We start from the raw sequence: 22,136 nt of genomic DNA, 5'->3' as shown, positions 1-22,136 counted from the left end.
TTCTGCTGTGACATTTGGATGGTAGCGTCAGAATTTGGCGTCAACAACATGAAAACATCCTGCCTTGTATCACTGTTTTAGGCTGGTGGTGGTGTAATGGTGTGGGGGGTATTTTCTTGGCACTCTTTTGGCCCATTAGTACCTATTGAGCATAGTGTAAACACCACAACCTACCTGAGTATTGTTGCTGACCATGTCCATCCATTTATGACCACAATGTACCCATATTCTGATGGCTACTTCCAGCAAGATAACACGCCATGTCATAAAGCTCCAATCATATCAGACTGGTTTCTTGAACATAACAATGAGATCACTGTATTCAAATGGCCTCCTCAGTTACCAGATCTCAATCTAATAGAGCACCTTAGGAATGTGATAAAACGGGAGATTCACATCATGGATGTGCAGCCGACAAATCTGCAGCAACTGTGATGCTATCCAGTCAATATGAACCAAAATCTTTGAGGAATATTTCCAGTACCTTGTTGAGTTCATGTCAAAAGGGGGAAAACTTGGTACTAGTAAGGTGTACCTAATAAAGTGGCAGATGACTGTATATTTGATAGCAATTTCTAAAACAGTTTCAGTTGGGTATGAAGAGTCAGATTCAGAGTTCAGCCAATCATAAGGCTTAAATGCAATTCTGTGTCACAACACATTTTTCTATTAGTGTAGTTCAAAGCAAAACAGCCAACATTTAAGATTATACCCAGTGAAATGCAAAATAAACATGACTTCATACTTTTAATTGTACTCTGCACAGAGATTAGGTGAGAAATAATGGATGAAACAAAAGAGCCAGAACATATTGCAAGCAATTTTCCAGATGGAAGCAGCCTGAGCCATCTCTTATTTTATTTTTATTATGTGTGGGTGTGTGGAATAGAATAATGTTCTAAAAACTCTCATGCAATAAACTGCGTCCTCTACACTATCAAATCCACGATATAGCAAATAGCAACATGGATTTTTTATATTTTTTTTTTATTTAGCAAAACAATTTTAGACTATTTCAAAGTTAAATCAAACTTTCCACATTCCGCTTTTCAGTTTTAGACAGATTTCTGTTCAATAACTGTTGAAAAACAGTTCTAGCATCTCTCTTACCTTGCCCATCCTGGCCACCGCATCAACCTCCACCTCTCTGGCACCTCGGATGAATTTGGTGATGACCACAGGATGATCCTGTTTTAGAGAAAATGCTGTAAATGCTGGCTAAGAAATGTTTCCTAAGAATACTGCAATGACACTAAAAGCACTACATTGAAATCTAAATCAAAGATTCATTCTAGTTAAGCCCCCTTGTTAAGCTGTAAATTAAAAAGGATAGAGTTTCTGAAGTGCTTTGCTGAATATCTAACCGTCTCTTAAAGCCTGACTAACAGGCTCATCCTGTTACTTTAACAAACATAAATATAATGTTTTGCAGAACTAATGTTTTACTGTATTCTGTTTCTCAGTCTTATGACAGCCAAACAAGAGGTTTGACTACTGTACAGTGCATCTGGAAAGTATTCATATCACTTCACTTTTTCCACATTTTTTATGTTACAGCCTTTTTCCAAAATGGATTAAATTAATTTATTTCATCAAAATTCTACACACAATACCCCATAATGACAATGTAAAAAAAGATTTTTTTGAAATTGCTGCAAATTTAATAAAACTAAAAAGCCTGAAAATCACATGCACACACATTTTCACAGTCTTTGCTGTGAAGCTCTAAATTGAGCTCAAGTACATTCCGTTTCTACTGATCATTCTTGAGATGTTTCAGCAGCTTAATTGGAGTTTACCTGTGGTAAACTTAGTTGATTGGACATGATTTGAAAAGGCATACACCTGTCTATATAAGGTCCCAGGTTTGGCAGTGCATGTCAAAGCACAAACCAAGCATGAAGTCAAAGGAATTGTCTGTAGACCACTGAGACAGGATTTTCTCGAGGCACATGGCTGGCGAAGATTACAGAAAAAAGTTCCAATGTGCTCTTGACCTCAGACTGGGGTGATGGTTCATTTTCCAGCATGACAATAACCCAAAGCACACAGCAAAATATCAATAAAGTGGCTTCACAACAACTCGGTGACTGTCCTAGAGTAGCCCAGCCAGAGCCCTTACCTAAATCCTATCAAACATCTCTAGAGAGATTTGAAATGGCTGTAAACCGACGCTTCCCAACCAACGTGATAGAGCTTGAAAGGTGCTCCAAAGAGGAACGGGCAAAAATTCCCAAAAACAGGTGTGCCAAGCTTGTGGCATCATATTTAAAAAGACTCAAGGCTGTAATTGCTGCCAAAGTTGCATCAGCAAAGTATTGAGAAAAGGCTGTGAATACTGATATACATGTGATTTTTCAGGTTTTTTTAGTAATAAATTTGCAACAATTTCAAAAAACTTTTTTCACATTGTCATTATGGGGTATTGTGTGAAGAACTTTAAGGGAATAAATACATTTAATCCATTTTGAAATAAGGCTGTAACATAAAAATGTGCAAAAAGTGAAGCACTATGAATAATTTCCAGATGCACTGTACATAAAGTTAAAACTAGATTACTGTCAATTTTGGCTTATGCACTCAATATTGGCCCATTCATGGAAAACATGATGATAAAGTGATTTTGCTGGAAACTACTGAACTTTCTTAAATAAAATACTGTAAGGGGCAACAGGAACACAGGATGAAAATCAATACTGGCCCTGAGATACATGATAACTGGAGCTGCTGCAAATGTGCTTTGTTTGCCTTTAAAAAATTGTAAGTGCTTTGGAGTATTTATTTCCACAGGATATATTTGAGGAATCATTTCAAGAGCATTCATGTGAGTTAATGAGCAAAAATTGGTGCATATTCTTGCCTAATCCATTGCTTGATTCATATGACAAACCCAAAGCTCTTCACTCAAGTTTTTTTTTTTTTTTTTTTTTTTTTTTTTTTTTTTGTGGCAAAGGTCCAAATGGCTAAATCTTCAGAGCTCACCTGTGAAACCTGTGTGGCTTCCTCCAGGAAACGTTTCATCTCATCCTCACCGTAAACCACATTCATAGCTGAGCCACTGAAAAAGGAGAAAGTCTCATCATTCATCACGTTGACACTTAAATGAACCCATCAGGAAATAATATAAAACAAAAAACATGCTTCAATGGTTGTAGAGTCAAATAGAAAAGAAAGGAAGATATGCAGAAAGAAAGAGGCAAAAAGCCGACAAGAGAATTATATTTGGGTCAGCTGCTCCTCTAGGCGATCAGCAATGAATTTTTTCATATTAAGAGAGGGGATTTTTTTTTTTTTTTTACTGATTTTGTGGGTGATTCTAAAGGCATCAGCCCTGCAGCTCACATTGGTGGTATCACTAGATGTCTATGACTGACAGTAAGTCTTAAAATAAATAGACAAATCATCAAACAATGATTCTGTCTCACTTTACAAAAAGGTTTCATTAGTCAAGGTATTTACTAACATAAACTAATTATGAACAAAGACTATAGAATACACAAGACATGTCACTGGTATAGTTTTTCAATGGGAAAAAGTGTAACAATCAATATGGCAAATTAAGCCCCGCCTACTTGTACAGGAGCCAATCGTCGATCGCTATAGACTGCCGTGTCTCCAGGGGTGAAGCTTGGACCAGATGCTAGCTTTTACGAAAGTTTATGAGGTCAAAAAACACTGGAATTTTAGCGAATACTTGTTTCAGACATAAGAAATATATCCAAATAAAGCTTGAACAATACTTTTAAATGAAAACACTATAGTTGAAAACATAACTTTTTTTTTTTTTGTATTCTGTTTGAAACGAACACAAGATATTCAAACGCACCTGACAGCAACAACTCAAATGCCCACAGACCTTTAAACAGTGGCTGTCATTTCTGGAGTAGTCTCGCCATCAAGACCAATTATAAACCATTGTTTATTCCTGTCAGCTGCCTGCCTTTTGACTATCCACCTGTTTTCTGACCACGACTGGATTTTCTCTCCACATCTGTTTTCCCCTGTGCTGATCCTTGCTTGCCTGACTATTCTTGTTAATAAACTTGCAATTTGAATCTGCACGTCCTTGTCAGTGTCCCATCACTTTACAATTCCTCTCTTCTAATTTTTTTTGTTTGTTTTTACAATTGATCACCAATGCACTTTTCCAAACACTTAAAATTGTAAATAATTTGTGCCACAACTTTAAGGCAAGTCAGATTAAGCTGTAAAGCCATCAGCACTACAGTACATCTTTTTTCACAATGCATAATTAAACAGATTTATACATGCAGAATAAATGATCTATTTAAAATTTATGATTTTATCTTGAAAACCCAGAATTTATTATGAACACTTCCAGCAGATGGAAGGTGAGTAGATCACTTTATCAAACTGCAAAAGGCAAACACTTCAAACAATGTGGTCATTAATGGCAAGTGTATTATGTCAAACCACACATTTCTAAGAGAAATACATTTCGACTTGTGGGACATAAAATAAAATGAACACAGATGACAGCTGCTTACCATTGTGCAATGGAATCAACAGTCAGCTATATATTTCACTAACACAGTAAAGTGAACACAAAAAGAGGAGGGGGAAATACTGAGTCAGCCCTACAGTATGTGCATCTCTCCAGTATAACTGTTCCACCATGGTCCAGATGAACAGGCAGTGTTTCTGTCAGGGATGAAGTTGCTGAGAGTCTGAGCTTAAGGCACGAGTTTAGGCAAACCACAGCTTGCACCAAACACAGAGAGGGATGGAACCATACAGAGCAAAAAATATTCAAACAAATAAAAGAAGTAAAAAAATATATATATATATAGATATATATATCTTTTTTTGGCAGTTGGAATTTTCTTAAAAACTAAAAGCAAATCACTTTCACTGCTGAGACTGTACTGTTCTGTGTGTGGGTGTTTGTTTGTACCATATAAAGATTTTGATAAAGATAAATGGATGTGCTAAAGCGTTTTGCTTTCATTTGGCTTTACTTGCATGTGTTGCAAATCTAATTTCAATAAAATCAGATTAAAATGTGCTTTCTGTTCTTTCCACTTCCTCAACATGTCAGTTTATTTCAGTGTAAGAAAAAGAAAAAAACGTAATAGGTCTTAAAGTAGACAGTGGCCTTTAATTCAATATCTAATGAAGACAAATAGAAAAGTGCTCCAGTGATGAAAGAGATTTTATGAGTGAGATGTGTAATGGCTAAAAGGCAGAATTTACAGCTATTACTGGGTGACTTGGTTTAATTTTCCCATTGAGGCATTCAATCTAGAACCCCGCTGTCTGGTTTTGTGGAAATTAGCTGGTCAAGTCGTGTTTCTTAGAAAGTGAATGAGATGCATCTTACCCGGTATCTCTACAGGCCACCATTAAGAATGTCTGAAGTGGATTTTTATTTTTATTTTTTTTGCTCTTAACAAATCAACCGTTGATTATGTCACATTGTTTTTTGTTTAGTTCAGGGTAACCTACTTAGTAATATTGGATATATCTCTAATTATTAACTGAACCAAAAACAAAAATACTGCCATTATTTGACTAATTTTGTGTTGTTCTAAACTGTCATTAGCCCATTTCACACAAACAGACCTTTCCAAAAAATCTACCGGCAATTCGTTTCAGCAATTTTCTGGAAAGAGAAGTTGTAACATAACATCTATGTGAACGAAGAAGGAAAATTGCCGCAAAGAGCACGCTCACATTTATAACGCGCTGATGTGAGACGTCTACTCCAGCCAATCAGACACATTCACATCCACGCCGTTTATGAAAATAAAAGCCTTTTAATATTTTTCCAGACACATTTAGCTGCTAGATTTTAGTCAGACGTTTCTATGTTCATTATTAATGCCAACTGTGTAAAAAATTTTTTATCAAATACCTATGATAAACCGCAGTTTGTTTACCTTGAAGCTCTGCTTCAATTGCTTGACACGTGTGCATGTGAACCAGCCGGTGAGTGCCTGCGCACATACATATATATATATATATATATATGTATATATGTATATATATGTTTATATATTATATATATATATATATATATATATATATATATATATATATATATATATATATATATATATATATATATATATATATGTATATATATATATATATATATATATGTATATATATATGTAGTTTTCCCCACCCACTGAACTGACTGACAGAAGCGTATTATCATGTCTCTGTAGTAATGTCTAAGAATCTGGGATTAAAAGATCTGGGGCCTCATGTACGAAGACTTGCGTGGAAATCTTACTAAAACATTGCGTACGCACAAAGCTGTAAATGTGCGTACGCAGAAAAAATTTCAGATGTATGAAACACTGCGTACGCCGAATCTCACGCATATTCTTTTGTACATCTGAATGAACGTGAAACTGAGCGCAACATGCACGAGCACAAAACCCCTCCCTGCCTCCTCCCCCGTATGAATATGCTAATGACTATGCTAATGGAAAAACCCAACGAAAAAGCAATGGCAAAAGCAAGCAAAAAGAGAAACTTTGAACAGAATGTGAATTGGAGGTGCTTTCAGAGGTAGACCGGAGAAAAGCGGTGTTATTTGCAAGTTTGTTCTCCGGAATTAACAATAAAAGAAATAAATAGAGCGGGAGAGTTTAGCTGATGCGGTTAACACAGTTGGGTCTGAACATCGCACTGTGCATTGAAAAAAGAAATATTGTGGTTTATATCTGTAAAATGTTGCAGGATGGTTAACAGTCTCAGTGGCGCTACTCGTAAGACCCATGTGAACAGGAATTGATACGTTCGAGCATGAACTCGGCTCGAATCCAGCGTCTGATGAACTCTTTCTTGTTTTTTCCCCCGCTACATATCAGATTTTGTCAACTATTTATCACGAGAAAGACAAGTAGGAATCATTAATAAGTTCATATCAATAAGCATCATATTTTATTTGCACATTTATTGAATGGAAATGTTTCTGATTCACGCATGCAAATTCATCTTCAGATAGGTATGTAAGATTTCCATACCATACAGTTGACCAGCTAAACATTAAAGCACAATTTGCAGCAGTCGCCTGTTTTCCCAATGTAATCTGAGCGATCTACTGCACGCACATTGCTATTAAGACACTATCTGAAGATGAATTTGCAAGCGTGAATCAGAAACATTTCCATTCAATAAATGTGCAAATAAAATATGATGCACAAACTTATTAATGATTCCTACTAGTCTTTCTCATGATAAATAGTAGGCAAAATCTGATATGTAGCGGGGGGAAAAAAGAAGAAAGAGTTCATCAGACGCTGGATTCGAGCCGAGTTCATGCTCGAACGTGTCAAAACATGTTCACATGTGTCTTACGAGCGCGCCACTGAGACTGTTCAGAGTGCTGTAACATTTTACAGATATAATAATATTGAATGGAAATGTTACTGATTCACGCATGCAAATTCATCTTCAGATAGTGTCTTTATAGCAATGTGCGTGCGGTAGATCGCTCAGATTACAATGGGAAAACAGGCGACCGCTGCAAATTGTGCTTTAATGTTTAGCTGGTCAACTGCATGGTATGGAAACCCTATATACCTGCTGAACCCGTCTCATACAGCTGCCATTGCAAGGCTCAGACACTTTGTAGAGAGCAATTTAACACAACTGCCTCTAGGAGTCGCCAATGGAAATAAAACAGACAAGCACAAAAAATGTGCGTACGCCTGCCAGAAAGCTGCCGTGAAGTTGCGCACATTCCCACGTTCAGTTCATTGTTAGTAAATCCAAACGTGAGCGATTCTGAGCGTGAAACCTGGCGTACGCAAAGTTTTTGTGCGTACGCAGCGTTGATACATGAGGCCCCTGTTCAATTCTCGGTGATTTCTGTGATCAGCTGCACCTTAAAAATCAGTTGTTTTTAAAACTGAGCATGTTTGTAATAAAGACTGTAAAATTGCTATATAATTCTGGAATCACCAAATCTGCATAGTGTCAGTACAACAATATACAAGAAACAATAATATGCGAGATATCTGATGAGTATTTTGAGTTGAAACTTTACAGATACATTCTGGAGACACCAGAGACTTATCTTACATCTTGTAAAATAGGAAAAAACGAGCTTTTTAAGCAAAAACATAAATTTAAAATAATTATTAAAGTCTCAGATGGTAGTTTTGACTTTTAAACAAGCTGCCCAGAAACATCTTGCTCTGTCAAACAGACATATAAAGGCATCATATGGGAAACCAATTGTAAAACTGGTCATCCATACTGTACACATGTCCTGAATTCACTGTTCCCCTTGTACTCACCTTAGGACGTAGGATGGCCTCAGGAGGCAAGGGTAGCCCACATTACTGGCAAACGAAACCGCATCTTCCTGAAAAAGACAGCAATCAGCAACATCAAATCACCTAGTCTGTGTATTAGATGAGGTCAGACATCTTGTGCTTTTTTCTCCATTTGTGTCCCAGGTATGGGCAAAGGGCTATACAATTACCACTGACCACATTTAATTACTTTGCTTTTAATACTTTGTGAACTTCTTCACAGAGTGAAAAACTATTAGATCAAATGACTCCCAACCTAAATTATCAGCAAGTGTAATTGTTTTTAGATGATTGTAAGATATATGGTCGGACTTGAGCTAAACTATACAATTTATATTGAAGAATAATATAATAAAGTAAGAAAGGGGACCTATGATGCAACTTTTGGGGCAACAGTCTGTGTATATAACCAGATTCTAGGGCAGTGCGATTAATTAAAATCATATCGAAATCGTGATTTGAACATGTACTATTTCTAAATCGTCTTACAGCACAATTTTTTTCTACCTCCAGTCCTGACTAATACTCCTCCTGCAGTGTGTTGTTTCAACCAATCATAACTCAACGTGCCTAAACAGAGCACAAGAACAGGAGACTGAATAAGCTGCATAAACAGGTATGATGAATTCAGCACAGGAGGATTTGGTCAAAGACTATAGAATACACAACACATGTCATTTGTATCGTTTTTGAATGGGGGAAAGTGTAACAGACATGTGGAGAGGTAAGCATGATCGAAAACCCGATGAGGGGGGTGAGCATGCTCAGAGCCCGGCGGCTAATCAGCAGGCCAATCAGAAATAATAAATAACACCTGTTTATTCTAGTGATTGGGCCGGAGAGAAACCCTTCTTAAGAAGATCAAAAGGAGCAGCCGGGGAGGAGTGAGAGCACACACACAAAGCTTCAAGTGTGGTGCAATTTAAATATAATAAAATATTTTGCTCAATTGAAACGCCGACCAGGGCTGTTTCTCAATTCCAAGAACGCAAAGAATGGACTTGCGTTCTTGTGGAGACCGGTCTTGCCAGGTGTCCTCGGAAGAACGAACTCAGGAGACCGCGAGGGCAGAGAACGCGTCCTTTGAGAAATGAGATGCTGCGTTCTTCCTGATGGTCACGTGACCTTCAAGGGTTTTAAATGGAAATTATTTAAACATTACAGCACTCATACAAAGATTTATTGTTTTTCCCCTCTTCAAAATATATACTTTGCATAAAAGCATTTTAAATATACCCTGCACAATATAAATAAAACCAAATTTAATACGAATTTCAGCAAACAAACACCCTTAATGTGTTTATTCCTTTATTAAGATGTTCATGTTAATGTTTACTTTCACCGTTTCATTTAGGGAAAGTCCTGAGGTAAATAAATTATAACTCTGAACTTTAATAATAAATCTAAATAAAATGCTGCTCTTCCCATCTCCAGTCGCAATGACTTCTGGGACTTCCAGAGCGAGTTTGGTGCTGAAGTCTGCATCAGTGTGTCCTCTATCAAGAACACATCCGGGAAGTTTCACACGTTCTCCGTACTTGCGGTCTTGAGTATTGGAACTGAACTTAGGCAGCTGATGATGACGTTGCACGAGAACACGAGGACACAAGACCGCTGGAGAACGCATATTGAGAAACAGCCCCTGTGTTCTTCTTCCCACAACAACAAACTTTACTACAGGACAATATGGCAAATAAAAGCCTGCCTTTGAGTACAGGAGGCAATCATCGATCGTTATATTGAGAATAAAGCCTGCCTTCTAGTACAGTAGCCAATCATCAATCGCTATAGATTACTCTGGGAGAGGGGCTCAGACCAGACGTTTCTGCAGATTTTGAGGGATTCAGATGTTTAGAAATGAAACTAAAGAGACAGTTGTTGTTTTATGTTATGGGTGATTCCTAATATGAAATTCAATCATAAGCAGTTTTGGAGAATTTGATGTTTCCTCAGTCAAACAGAATGGCCGAGCATACTGCCCGAGAGGCGTTTCAAAGTTGGACGCCAAGTGAAATGACTTGTCTTAATGGGACTTTGACTTAGTGCCCAAAAAAGTTCAACATCTGTGGTGTGGGATTACGTTGTATACAGGAAAGCTGATGTACGCAGAACCAGGTAATTTGAAACACCTGTCAGTCACATATCGTGTCTAAAAGCGTGTGGAAAGTGTGAGCAAACTAATAGAACAATGCTGCAGTTCCTATACAAGTTTTCTTTATGGAGAAAATAGAAAAGCACTGGGTGTCTGGGTGATTTGTGTTTGTCTGAAGTAATTATTCTACTGAAATGTGTTTATCTTATACAAAGTATGAAACTAATCAATCAGTTCTTGTTACGTAAATCGCAGTGCGGCATTCTAATGCTGCGTTTACACCAAACTCGGAAGAAGCACCAAGCGCGAGTGATTTACATGTTAAGTCAATGCAAAGACACGAACAGACATTCTGCGGTGCGATATGTGCGAATTAGATGGCGCGAATGACACAATTCGCACGAATGAAGCAGCGCAAGTTGAGCGTGTTTTGCACGATTGATGCGCATATCACGTGTTTTGTGAAAGACGCTCGAGTTTGAAAATCTGAACTTCAGTGGACATTCACGCCACGTTAACCAATCAGGAGCTTGCTCTTGTGGGGGCATGATTATGCCGTAGTTATGACGTAGCACCTGTTGTTGGTGTCCCGGAGGAAAATCCTCCTGCCTACACCAACAACAGTTCATCAAACTGAGCTCAGCTCAGTCAGAAGCAACGCTGAATGCTTCCATCATCCAGGCTAAGTTTCTGAGCTCACAGAGCTGGATGCACCTCTGAACGAATCTAGTGGATTCAAACACGGATCTAAATGAATCAACGCTGTTTTTCAGACTTCATAAAGCACATAAAAACAGTTTTTTTCTCAATAAAATCCATGATAGTCGTTTGGCAATGAAACTACAGTCACCAGGCAGACAGATGCCCTGCCCTTGACACGAATCCGCGATATTGCTCAGTGAATTTGACTCACGAATAAAGCGTATTTGATGCGTGAATGAAGCGAGCAAACTCAAAATGTTCATGCGTCAATTTACACGGGAATAGCACAATTTATCTGTGCGTTCCGCATCTGGAGTGAACAAAGCTTAAAAAGGTAACTCAGTGCGCCTGGAATATGCAAGTGCGTCACTCCCAATATGCGCATGCATCTCCATCGGAAAAACGGACTAGTGCGTGCAAAAAACACAATACATGAACAGCTTTTACAAGGGCAAGGTCACAAAAAGGTCTATGATTTATGCATAACAAAAAAAATCTGTGGACACAGAAAAGTACACGCAACTACCGGATATGTGGTTAAGCAGAACATCAAAGCCTTACTTAAGTTTGACGGCGCGCACACACAGTAGTCTATTTATATTTATTTTTTGCCATATGTCTAGGGAGACAATTTGTTGCACCTTTACTAGGAGATTTTTTTTTTTTTTTTTTATGTCTGTTTTAGAGACACATTACAGGTCTTTGATAAAGATCTAATTGTTTTTCTTTGCAAATATGTTTCAGATTCAGACTGTAAAATGTGTGTCAAAATCGTGATTACAATTGAAATTGCAATATTGTTCAGGAAAATCCTGATAGGTTTCTTTTACCCATATCCCTCTGCCCTACCAGCATCTAATGGTAATAATGTATTAATTTATTTTTTTATAATCACACTTTATAAAAAAATATGCAGAAACACTTGATTGACATTCTTTGTAGGTGTCATCAGAGAGGGAAAACTCCACTCACTAGTGATAATCTCTCCCTCATTAGCATAGGATGTTAGTTTTGATTTTTTAATCTGGTACGATGCTGACACTAGAGGATGATATTTTTTTGGGGAATCCCATGGGTAACTGGATTCCCCCGGGATAAGAGTCATCTTTGCTTTTAATCACAGCATTGGAATGGTACAGGATAAAATAGTTAATGGGAGCAGACAGGAGTGGGAATCAAAAAAAAAAGATGACATCACCATGACATCAACATGCACTGTCATATTGTAGTTTCCTTTTCGAGTTTTCCTCCAATTACAAAGCATCGAAAATAAAAAAAAGAACTACACGACCCAGAAGCCATCAGTGCTGGAGGGAGCCAATCAGAGGTAATGACATGTCCATTAAATTAACAGAACTAGTCAGGAAGTCAAAAATATTAATAAAGTTCATGAGACAAAACTGTGACCATGATAGCACGCCATACACTGCTAGTAAAATATGCTTAATCTTAGTCAAGTACACCAGTGATTTAGGGACGAGCTGTCTGAAATGGCACACTTGCAAGGCAAATTCAGGAAAAAATCAGCCAAGCATATTTTTGTCCATTGGGTGTTAAGTCATGTCTGACAGACAAAAGTGCTCGCAACCGTCATAGGTTCAGCGTTTTCATTTAAAGTACATTAGTAGATTGAATTGAAACTAGAATTATAGTGTGCATGTATGGTGGTGATTGATGAATACTGGAATATCTGCTGTTAACTTTTGAATGTGCCTAACTTTCTCTATGAACCAGAATCATACTGAATGTTTTCATATATTTAAGATGCATATAACATATATATGGGAGCGGTACAGGACCGGGAGTCATTTTAAACACGAGTGGAATGGGAGTGGGAGTCATTTTATCTGGAGCGGGATGGGACAGGATTATTTTTTAAACTTTGGCCTGGGAGTGGGACGGGACAAGATTTTTATTCATTTTTTTTTTTTCTGTGGGAGTGGGACGGGACAGGAGTGAAAACCCACTCCTGTATCATCCTCTAGCTGACATTTAAAGCTCCTCCCTCTTTTGAAAAGAGGTCTGAGAGAACAATCTCATTTGAATTTAAAGTGACAGTGACCAAAGTGGCACAATTAGGATCAAAGCCTAAAATGGGCAGAGTTATAAAATGTTATCTGTGTGGTATTATAAGCTGAAACTTCACATACACACTCTAGAGACATTAGAGACTTAATTTACATCTTGTAAAAAGGAACAATACTAATGCAATTAAATCTATAATCAAATATTGATAATATTATAAGTGTGCCAAAGCAGTCCTAAGATTCCAGTCCTCACATATTTGTTATTTACTTTATACCTGACAATATTTTGAACTCAAACCTTTTGATTGAGCAAAATTTATCACTGCATCACCTGCTTTGACGTCAGTACCAACAGTTCCAAGCCTTTTTACATGACAGATGTGCTATGCACTTTATCAAAAGTTGTGGCTAATTAGCGCCTTCAACAATGCATAAGATAGTGGTTATGCAGTAAGAGAAGTAGATTAAGAAATGCACCCCGAGTTAGGAATCCATAGAAATACTGTGTGACATAAGGAAGCAACAGAACACTGTCCATCTAGCCAGAAACAGCACACTGAACAAACCGAAGAATCCCAACAGATTCTGCTGATCTCTACTGCTCTTCTGGCTTGTTTTAACAACAGGGAGACCATTAAAATGCTGGATGTACCCTCAGCAGCAAGACCGAGACCAGCGGAGGGTGAGTGGGCAGCGCCGTGGGGCAGAATGCCCTTTCTCTCCCCCTTCATCACACCGACTTCAGCTCTTCGCTTCCATGGCCCGCGGCAAGAAGGCTGGATGTAGCTAACGGACGAGCGAGCATGCTTCCAGTCAACATGTTTCTGCACTTCTAATGTTTGCTGTTTAAAAGCACTCTGCTATCTCTGGAGGATTTGGGGTGAACGCAGCATTTGTAAAAGTGAAGAGTCCAGAAATGTACAGTAACTATATGGGTGATTTCTTGAAAGCAGGGAATGAATGGAGCAATGAATGATTCATTAAATGAGAAAATGCGCAAGAGAAGCAGGTGGTATTCATTATTACTGCAAAATTGCATCTACTCAACTGACCTCCTTACCATTACTTTTTTCCTGGAACGTGACGTGCATCGTAAAGATGAAAGAAGAGAATGAAATTATTCAGGGTTAAACTAAAACCACATTATTTACATATTTAACTGCAGTTTTCTTAATCACTTTCTTTTATTTATTTTATTATTATGCTATAGTCGATTATTTGCGTTTCTCTTCTAAATATTGTTTGTTTTGAAATATTGTTGATGCTTGAAGTTATAAATGTGTTTGATTCAGATTGTCAGAAAACGGCAGCTAATTTAGTTTTCTAGATTGGAACAGTTAATGTCTTACTGATTATTTGTATATTTTATACTGTATCTCTGATGGATAACCATCAATAAAAAACCCAAAGTTAAAATAAAAGCATGTAAAATTAAGAATCAGTCCTCCATCTATACTAAAATAAACCACAGAGGGCCAGATTTGTTGAAGACTTACAGTATGCTAATGACAAATCTTCTTGGGTAATGAAAAACTACTTTTAAAGAGCCTCTATTGTGGGCTTTGGACAACTACCTTCCACGCAGTTTGCAATACAGCTTCAAGTGTATGAAAACATCCAGCTGAGGTTTAAATCTGAAAGTGCACTTTGTTTAAAAATTTAGATTTTTTAATAAAAGATTTGTCCGTTCGTGCGGATCTTTTGCCTGTTCGTATCGACGTCCACCCAAAACAATACCAAATATGTTCTGTGCCGGATCCGGTAAAACATGAACGCTCCTTTTCCTTCAAATGCTAGCAGAGTCAAGGTGTGTGTGGGACTAATCATGACTGATCACAGTGATTAATGCAATAATCTACCCTGCAATGGCAATTCATTGACCGTTCGTTAAAAGAAAGAATTAGAAAAGACTATTGATGTACGGGACTTTGTCAGAGCTTGACAGGAACTTTATCAGTACACAGTTCAAGGATCAGTTTCTTCCTCTATTTTCACAAGTGTAATTAAGTGTGATTGAAATGGCTGCCTCCTTGTTTTCTCTAGTTTAAATATGTTTTCAATTGTGTTTTGTTACTTGTAATCGCTCAATGCGGCTTGTACTGTTTCTGGTTAACTCTTTATATTCTCATATCACGTCTAAGGCCCGTTTACACTGTCAGGTCTTGATGCCCAATTCCGATTTGTTGCCTAAATCTAATTTGTTTGCCTGTCTGTTTACACGTTGTTTTAATTGTGACCCATATCCAATTCATGCGTTTATACAATTTACGATGTTGCGCATGCACAAAGGCGGATTCTAGCATCTGTGCCATGATGATATGTATAATCCATTTATAAATAATAGTTTTGTTTGCGTCTAAACATCCACACAAAATATTCGTATTAATTTGTCGTACCATGGATATTTTCTCAAATTGTCATTAAATGTGGAGCTAACAAATTACTAGATAAAATAATTTAATCGGTTGTCATCAGTTAAACAAGCCGAGTCCTTGCCAGAAGCGGCCCGGACTCTACACACAGACTCGGGCCAGATATGGTTAACAGGAATCATCACAAATGGATGTACGCGACCGAGCTGAGTGCGGTAGTCACTCGCCGATGCTCGAGCTTGGGCCGATTACTACCTGCTATCTGGGACTAGCCACGATGGAAGAAATTGTCTTGTTTTAGCTTTGCGAAATATGCGAAGTGTAGTAAAAGCAGTGAATGGTTCAGTCCAGATTTACCCCTACACAGTTTATGTAATGGTATGGCCCTGATGTGTGTGTGTGTGTGTGTGTGTGTGTGTGTGTGTGTGTGTGTGTGTGTGTGTGTGTGTGTGTGTGTGTGTGTGTGTGTGTGTGTGTGTGTAGTTGAAGATGTAGCTTTTGCCTGTGTGCGCAGTGCTGCGCACTGGTGTTGAAGAGAATAAAGTTGTTCTATGTGAAGCCCGCAGTGCGTGTATTAATAGCGACAAAAAGCAAAAGTTACAACACGAAGTTCGCCCAAATTTATAATGGAATTTGTGGGTAGGAGAGAGGTCTCAGGTCTTGTGGGAGCAAATTGTGGCGATTGACCACTTTCCTCCACTGTGTTTTCTCTAATGTTGTTTATCGCGTCGGTATCTCCACACACGCTCTTCCTTCTGTCATTAAACTACGGAGAAGCACCACATTATCGCAAGTTTAATGAGGTACAGAACGAAATGCCTCAATAAATCGGATCTGCCTGTTTACATGACAGTCGCATTGTCACATATCCGATCTATATCTGATTTATTTCCACATTTGAAGGAGGCCTGAAACCGATCTCCTAATATCCGAATGCATGCATTTTTTTTCGTGTTTACACGGTCATACAGTAGAACATATCCGATCTGTGTCACATATAAGCAAAAAATCGGAATTGGGTCACATTTAACTGGCAGTGTAAACGGGGCCTTAAACTTCGTTAAAAATTAGGTCCGTGCCGCTTTGTTTAAGGAATTACATGCGTTTGTGAGCCTCTGCTGTTTGTCATTGCTTTGAGCACCGTTCCGACACACATGTGGTGGTCCAGTTTCAAAATAGATCAGCTTTCGCCACTGTGTGGATTAATACTAAATGTGTGTCGTTGTTTTTATGTATGGTTAAGAACAGAACAATATGCTGATGCTTAACTGCATTGCTTTAGTGCACTCCTGCATTGGGCACATATACTCTGCACTCTGACTGTTTCAACAATGTTGATAAGCCGTGGTGGGCGCTTCTCTCTGTCTTGCGCTGAACGCAGTCGACCAATCGCAACAGACTGGGTCATCGGACAAATCATCACAGATTAGCATTGCGCTATGGAGGGGTTTGGGAACAAATGAATCGCTAAACAAATCATATGGGAGTTGTTGGAATAATTAGGCAGAATTAAATGCATATTATAAGACAATGAAATGTTTTTGACCTTGCATGCATATCAGCCTGTTGCTGAAGACCCCCAAAACATGACCTTTTTAATGCAGATTATGGGCTCTTTAAGAACACTATAAAAAGGCATGTACAAGCATTTGCATTTATAGAATTCTCCCTTTTAGATGCTAAATGTATGGGAGGACAGTTTATAAGTCTATTTATTAAGGTTTCCGGTAGTCACAATAATTTGTATCATTCATTGTTTAGCAAGTGTAACTGTGCTTAGCTTACCAGTGAGCTGAGAGCCCTCCACGGTGCCTGGCCAACACCCAGATCATCCAGTATGGAAGAGAATACAGATCTTTCTTCAGCACGATCAATTTGAGCAGGGTTAGTTCCTAGAATCTTCACCCCGTTCAGGTGCAGGGGCATGGCCAGATTATTGGGGATCTGCCCACCCACAGATACAATACAGCCGGTGCAGCCCTGTGGAGGGATGGAAACTTTCTTTTATAAAACTGACAATCCACATGAATTCTGATCAACACTGCAGTTTATTCTGGTCAAGAAGCAGCCCACACAGACAGTGAGGAAAAAAGTCTGACCCGCATGCTAAGTGACCATAAAGTGAACAATAGAGAAGCACAGGGGGGGAAAAAACATATATAAAATAAAGAGCAGAAAAAAATAAATAAATAAACATTTTTTGTCAACAATGGGCTACATGCACAGCTAGAGTTTTTCAGCTAATGATAAGCTTCCGGTGAAAGCTTAATATGACTATTTTTAATTTCACAGGGTTGCTTTTACAGCATCCATGTTGTAATGTAACTACAATACATTCAGTTAAATAGACTTAGACCGTGTAACCACTAAAGCCGTCAGGATCAGCAGGCGAGTGTAGAAACTTCATTGAAAATACTAGGGTAAAATGAAGTCATATTATAAAGACAGGGAGAAAGGGAATTTAATGCAGTGCTTTTTGTCCTGTCTAAAACCCACTTTTAATTGTATATCTAACAGGAAGTAAAGATCACTGATTTTTAAAGAAATCAGATCTTACCCAGAAAAAAAAATTTGTGTCTAATAGACATCTAAACGTAGACAGATTGGCTAAAACAAGGCTAAACTTGGGCTGTCAGTGAAAATCTAACAGACGTCTAAGAATAGGCCAAAACTAGACTAATCATCAAATAGACAGATTAGACTTTATAGTTGTAGTCATTCTTTTCTGTTTATTTGATTACTTCATGACAACTGTGAGTGGGTGAACTTTTTTTTATCTGTTTCATTTATATTAAGTTATATTAGGTCTGCATAATTAAGTGACAGCATAATTGAGTGACAGCTAGGTCTCGCTGGTCGCCGTCACTTCACCTCATCTGATTCCGGCTGACTAGCCGCTGAATTCGGCATATACATTGTATATTTGTTTTAAGTGACTTTACACAGTCAATTGCTTTTTGAAATTTTTTCTTACAATTATCAGATTTATTTATTTATTTATTTTTTTGCATTATAACACAATTACAATAGGGCAAAATTTCACCTACATTTATAGAACAGAGCACAAATAATAAAATCAATAAAATAGTAATACAAAAGGATACACTTAAACCATAGAATAGACACACAAACACAACTAAAAGGAAAAGAAAAACATTTACACCAGGTCTCTTATTAATTTACATTTTATCAATAAACTAAACAGTCTTCTTCCACATTTTGATTGTAGCAGCTTTAACGATTTAAAGTATAACCAAAATTCCTTTTGGAAAACTAAAAATAGTGGTTTTGTTTTAAAGCACTTGCATTTATCAATATAAAATTTCCCCAAAATTAGAATATTGTTCAATACAAATTGAATATTAACATCTTTCCCTAATAAACCAAAGGAAAAATCATTTTTAGAAAGATGATATGGCATGCTATGTGCACTTAATTGTGCTCACAAACCATTGAAGTGGCCTCAGTTTCAAAACACTTAGCTGATGATTGATAATAAAGTATATTTGGCATGCTGTCCTGTTAGACAGCCCTGAGCTCAGAATATCCTCGAGCCCTGATATCAGCTATATGAGTCAAAATTCTTCTTTGTACTAGGCTGCAAACACCTTTTTTTCCTGCTTTAAAGTTGGCCATTTTAACAGTGGGCTCAAAAGAACTTTTGAACTCAATTATGGAGCCAAGACTAGCGGAATTTCGATGAATTGCAGTTTTAATTATTTCCACATTTGTTTTATGAGGGAGAACAGGAGGTTGCCGCTTGGTTTATACCAGTGGATTTACTTTGTACTGTTTTTGTATTTTAAAAGAAAAATGCTTAAATAACATAGAAAAAACTACCATGACAGATTTATTAGCCACAGGCATTCATTTGTAAACCACCTCAAAAATATTCCTTTAAAACCATAACAATTACTTAAAGTCCACATACATCTGCCAGATGACAGGTACATTTCATAATTACAGTTTTGACTCTGCAATTTAACATACGATGGATTTCATCAGTCCGAGATCAAAGGCTGAAAATTCTGCTGCTTATGAATTTCAAATAATATGACAAAAAGTTTGTTTTAACCAAAGAATGTTTTAATCAAAGCGCCGGTCTGACAGAGAAATGACTATCATCATTGCTCATTCACTGCATGAATTCACAGTGATTTTTTTTTCTCTCTTTATAAGCATTGCTCAATGTAGACTTTCATCAACTGGTGTTCTCTCTCATTATATTGGATCCAGAAGCTTTTGGGACATGACATGGCGTTATTTTACACTGGCAAATCCTATTCATCACATTCCTATGGCAACCGCATGTATGCCATTCATAAGCAATCTCTGCTCTTCTCTTCAGGCTGATCTGATCACGCTAACATGATGATAATAAACCCCTACACAGCACCCGGGAATTTATTACAACCTCTGAGCAAAACAACAAACACTTGATCAACCCATGCGTTAATCACCACTTTAACTAGCTTATAATGTGACTTAATGGAAAAGTCAATGGCTGTTAGAGAGGTCAGATTTTGCATCATCAAAGTGGCTCTGTCTCAATACAGGGGGACAGAAATGAGCTAGCTTATATGCTCAGAGGCATTTCCTGGTTTATCTCTTGAGATAATGATATCTTCATAAAACAAGGTTCCCATTCTAAGCCAAATATCAAATCCTCTGACTTTCACTGACTAAAAAGATGAATTTCCATCACCTAGGTTGAACACTAGGCAGACAAACAGGAAAAATTATCTTTTATTGTGTTAGATTGCAAATTTATTTAACCTCTTAAGGCCCAAGGTGTTTTTTACATACATTTCCCTTTTTATTTGGGCTTATTGAAACCTAACTAGAATAAAGCCTAAGTATCACCTTTTGACATGATGTCCTTTTAGAGAAAAATGATGTCCATATATGTGAACTTGTGGTTCGAATTTATATGAAACGCCATTTCCTGACTGTCCTGCATATATAACATGTTTTGACTTTCAGAGAGTAAAAACAACACTTTTTGCCCATTTTAGACAGTTATAAATAGTGTTTGGGACATTTCATATGTTGCAAAACAGTTGCAGGGTGACACTGTATGTCTGTAACAAAATAAAAAAAACATTCAAGGTATTTTAAATAGCCACTTAAGAGCTAAAATGTGCTGTCCATGTACAGTATGTGGCCACTAAACCCTAGGATGTTAAATATATAATTAGTTTTTACATTGTAAGATGCATTCTGAGGGATCAGGTTTTATTGTTATTATGTAACAGACAGTATCATTTCTCCAAAGTAATAAAAATTATAAGGTCTAGGCAAATCAGGTCTGACTGCCTACGTGAGAAATACAGTATCATATAGGCATGGGCCGGTATGAGATTTTGACAGTATGATAACCTTGGATAAAAATATAACGGTCTCACAGTATTGTGATTACTGCTCTTAAATATGTTCTTTTTAAAAAATTTGAACACAATATATTTTTTTGTTTTGAGAAACATTTAACATATTTTGTAACAGTAAACATGTCAGGCTACATAATTCAAATGAATCTTTGACTGCTGTCAAAAACAAAGATTTCTTTACAATTTAAAATGGCATCTTTAGATTTCTTTTCTGCTAGAGATACTGTTGTTCTAAAAAAAAACAAATGCAAAAAAAAATCTTACACATGCCTTAGGAATGGTATAGCAGAACATTATGGAGTTTTAAAACGTTTTACACTCTAAAAACGTAGCCCTATATATATTTCTGGAGATCACAAATTATGTGGCCGGAAGTACGCATGGCTGCAATTAGTTTTTAAAACAAACTTTACGAAGCGGTATGATGCCATTCCTTTTATCGCTTACAGCTGACCGCTTACCTCTGTATTGAAGGCTTTCCCGCTGTTACCAGTTTGTCCTATTAGCTCACCATGTACGTAGGTGGCACAGAGAGAAGTTGACCACGACGACAGGGTTTGAGTTAAGTAAAGAACAATTCCAGAAAGTGGATAAGTCAAAATAGGAGCAAAAAATAAAATAAACAAGTACATAACAGAGTGAGAATGTGGTAAAATCGTGGTAAAAATCAAGCGAGGGCTTTTCTTTTTCTGGATTTTTATTTACAATTGTAGTTGGTTTTAGGGAAGTGGGTGATCGGGTCAATCTGTGCTTTTGAAAACACTATTGCTTGGGTTTAGGGAAGGAGGAGGATGGGTCAGTTGATTGGTCAGTCAGTCAGTCATTTAGTCAGTCAAACAGTCAGTTGACAGCAGCCTCTGGTGGAATTACGTGAGAACAGCAGGCGCGAATGACACTCGAGAGAGAAATTTGAGATCTCAAAAAGCTTCTGGTGGATTCGCAAAAACAAAAACTGCAAAAAAAAAATTTAGCTCCTGGAACGTATTTGGTGCACTCCAGAAATGTATATAGAGGTACGTTTTCAGAATGTGCTTGGGTTGGGAGTTTTTGTTTTTACTAATAAGCATTGCCCATTGCAGTAGTCGAGATTTTTTCAATGAACGACATGGCGACAACAAGTTCTCATTAAAGGATTCTGCTTTGAAGATACCCAAAATTTGTACTTTCTTCAAATTCAAAATAGTTTTGGTGCCGTGACCCAGATAGACTGAAATCTTTATTTTACCAACAACTTGGTGCTGTCACCTGGCTAGAGCCTTAAA

The 22,136-nt window shown here is 37.4% G+C and overlaps 1 protein-coding gene across 1 annotated transcript in view; it reads right to left on the bottom strand.

Annotated features, from left to right (window-relative positions):
* cps1 (carbamoyl-phosphate synthase 1, mitochondrial) overlaps window positions 1-22,136 on the bottom strand; it is a 111,007-nt gene that overhangs the window by 37,031 nt on the left and 51,840 nt on the right. Inside the window, exons 27-30 of the mRNA XM_073912971.1 lie at window positions 17,273-17,467; window positions 8,277-8,344; window positions 2,983-3,058; window positions 1,111-1,188 (exon numbers count right to left, since the gene is read on the bottom strand). Coding sequence (XP_073769072.1) covers window positions 1,111-1,188; window positions 2,983-3,058; window positions 8,277-8,344; window positions 17,273-17,467 — 417 coding nt within the window. The remainder of the gene's footprint in view (window positions 1-1,110; window positions 1,189-2,982; window positions 3,059-8,276; window positions 8,345-17,272; window positions 17,468-22,136) is intronic.

This window comes from Danio rerio, chromosome 9 (assembly GCF_049306965.1).
Source record: "Danio rerio strain Tuebingen ecotype United States chromosome 9, GRCz12tu, whole genome shotgun sequence".
NCBI lineage: Eukaryota > Metazoa > Chordata > Actinopteri > Cypriniformes > Danionidae > Danio > Danio rerio.
The sequence above is the reverse complement of the archived record's forward strand: the minus strand, read 5'-3'. Positions and strand labels throughout refer to the sequence as shown.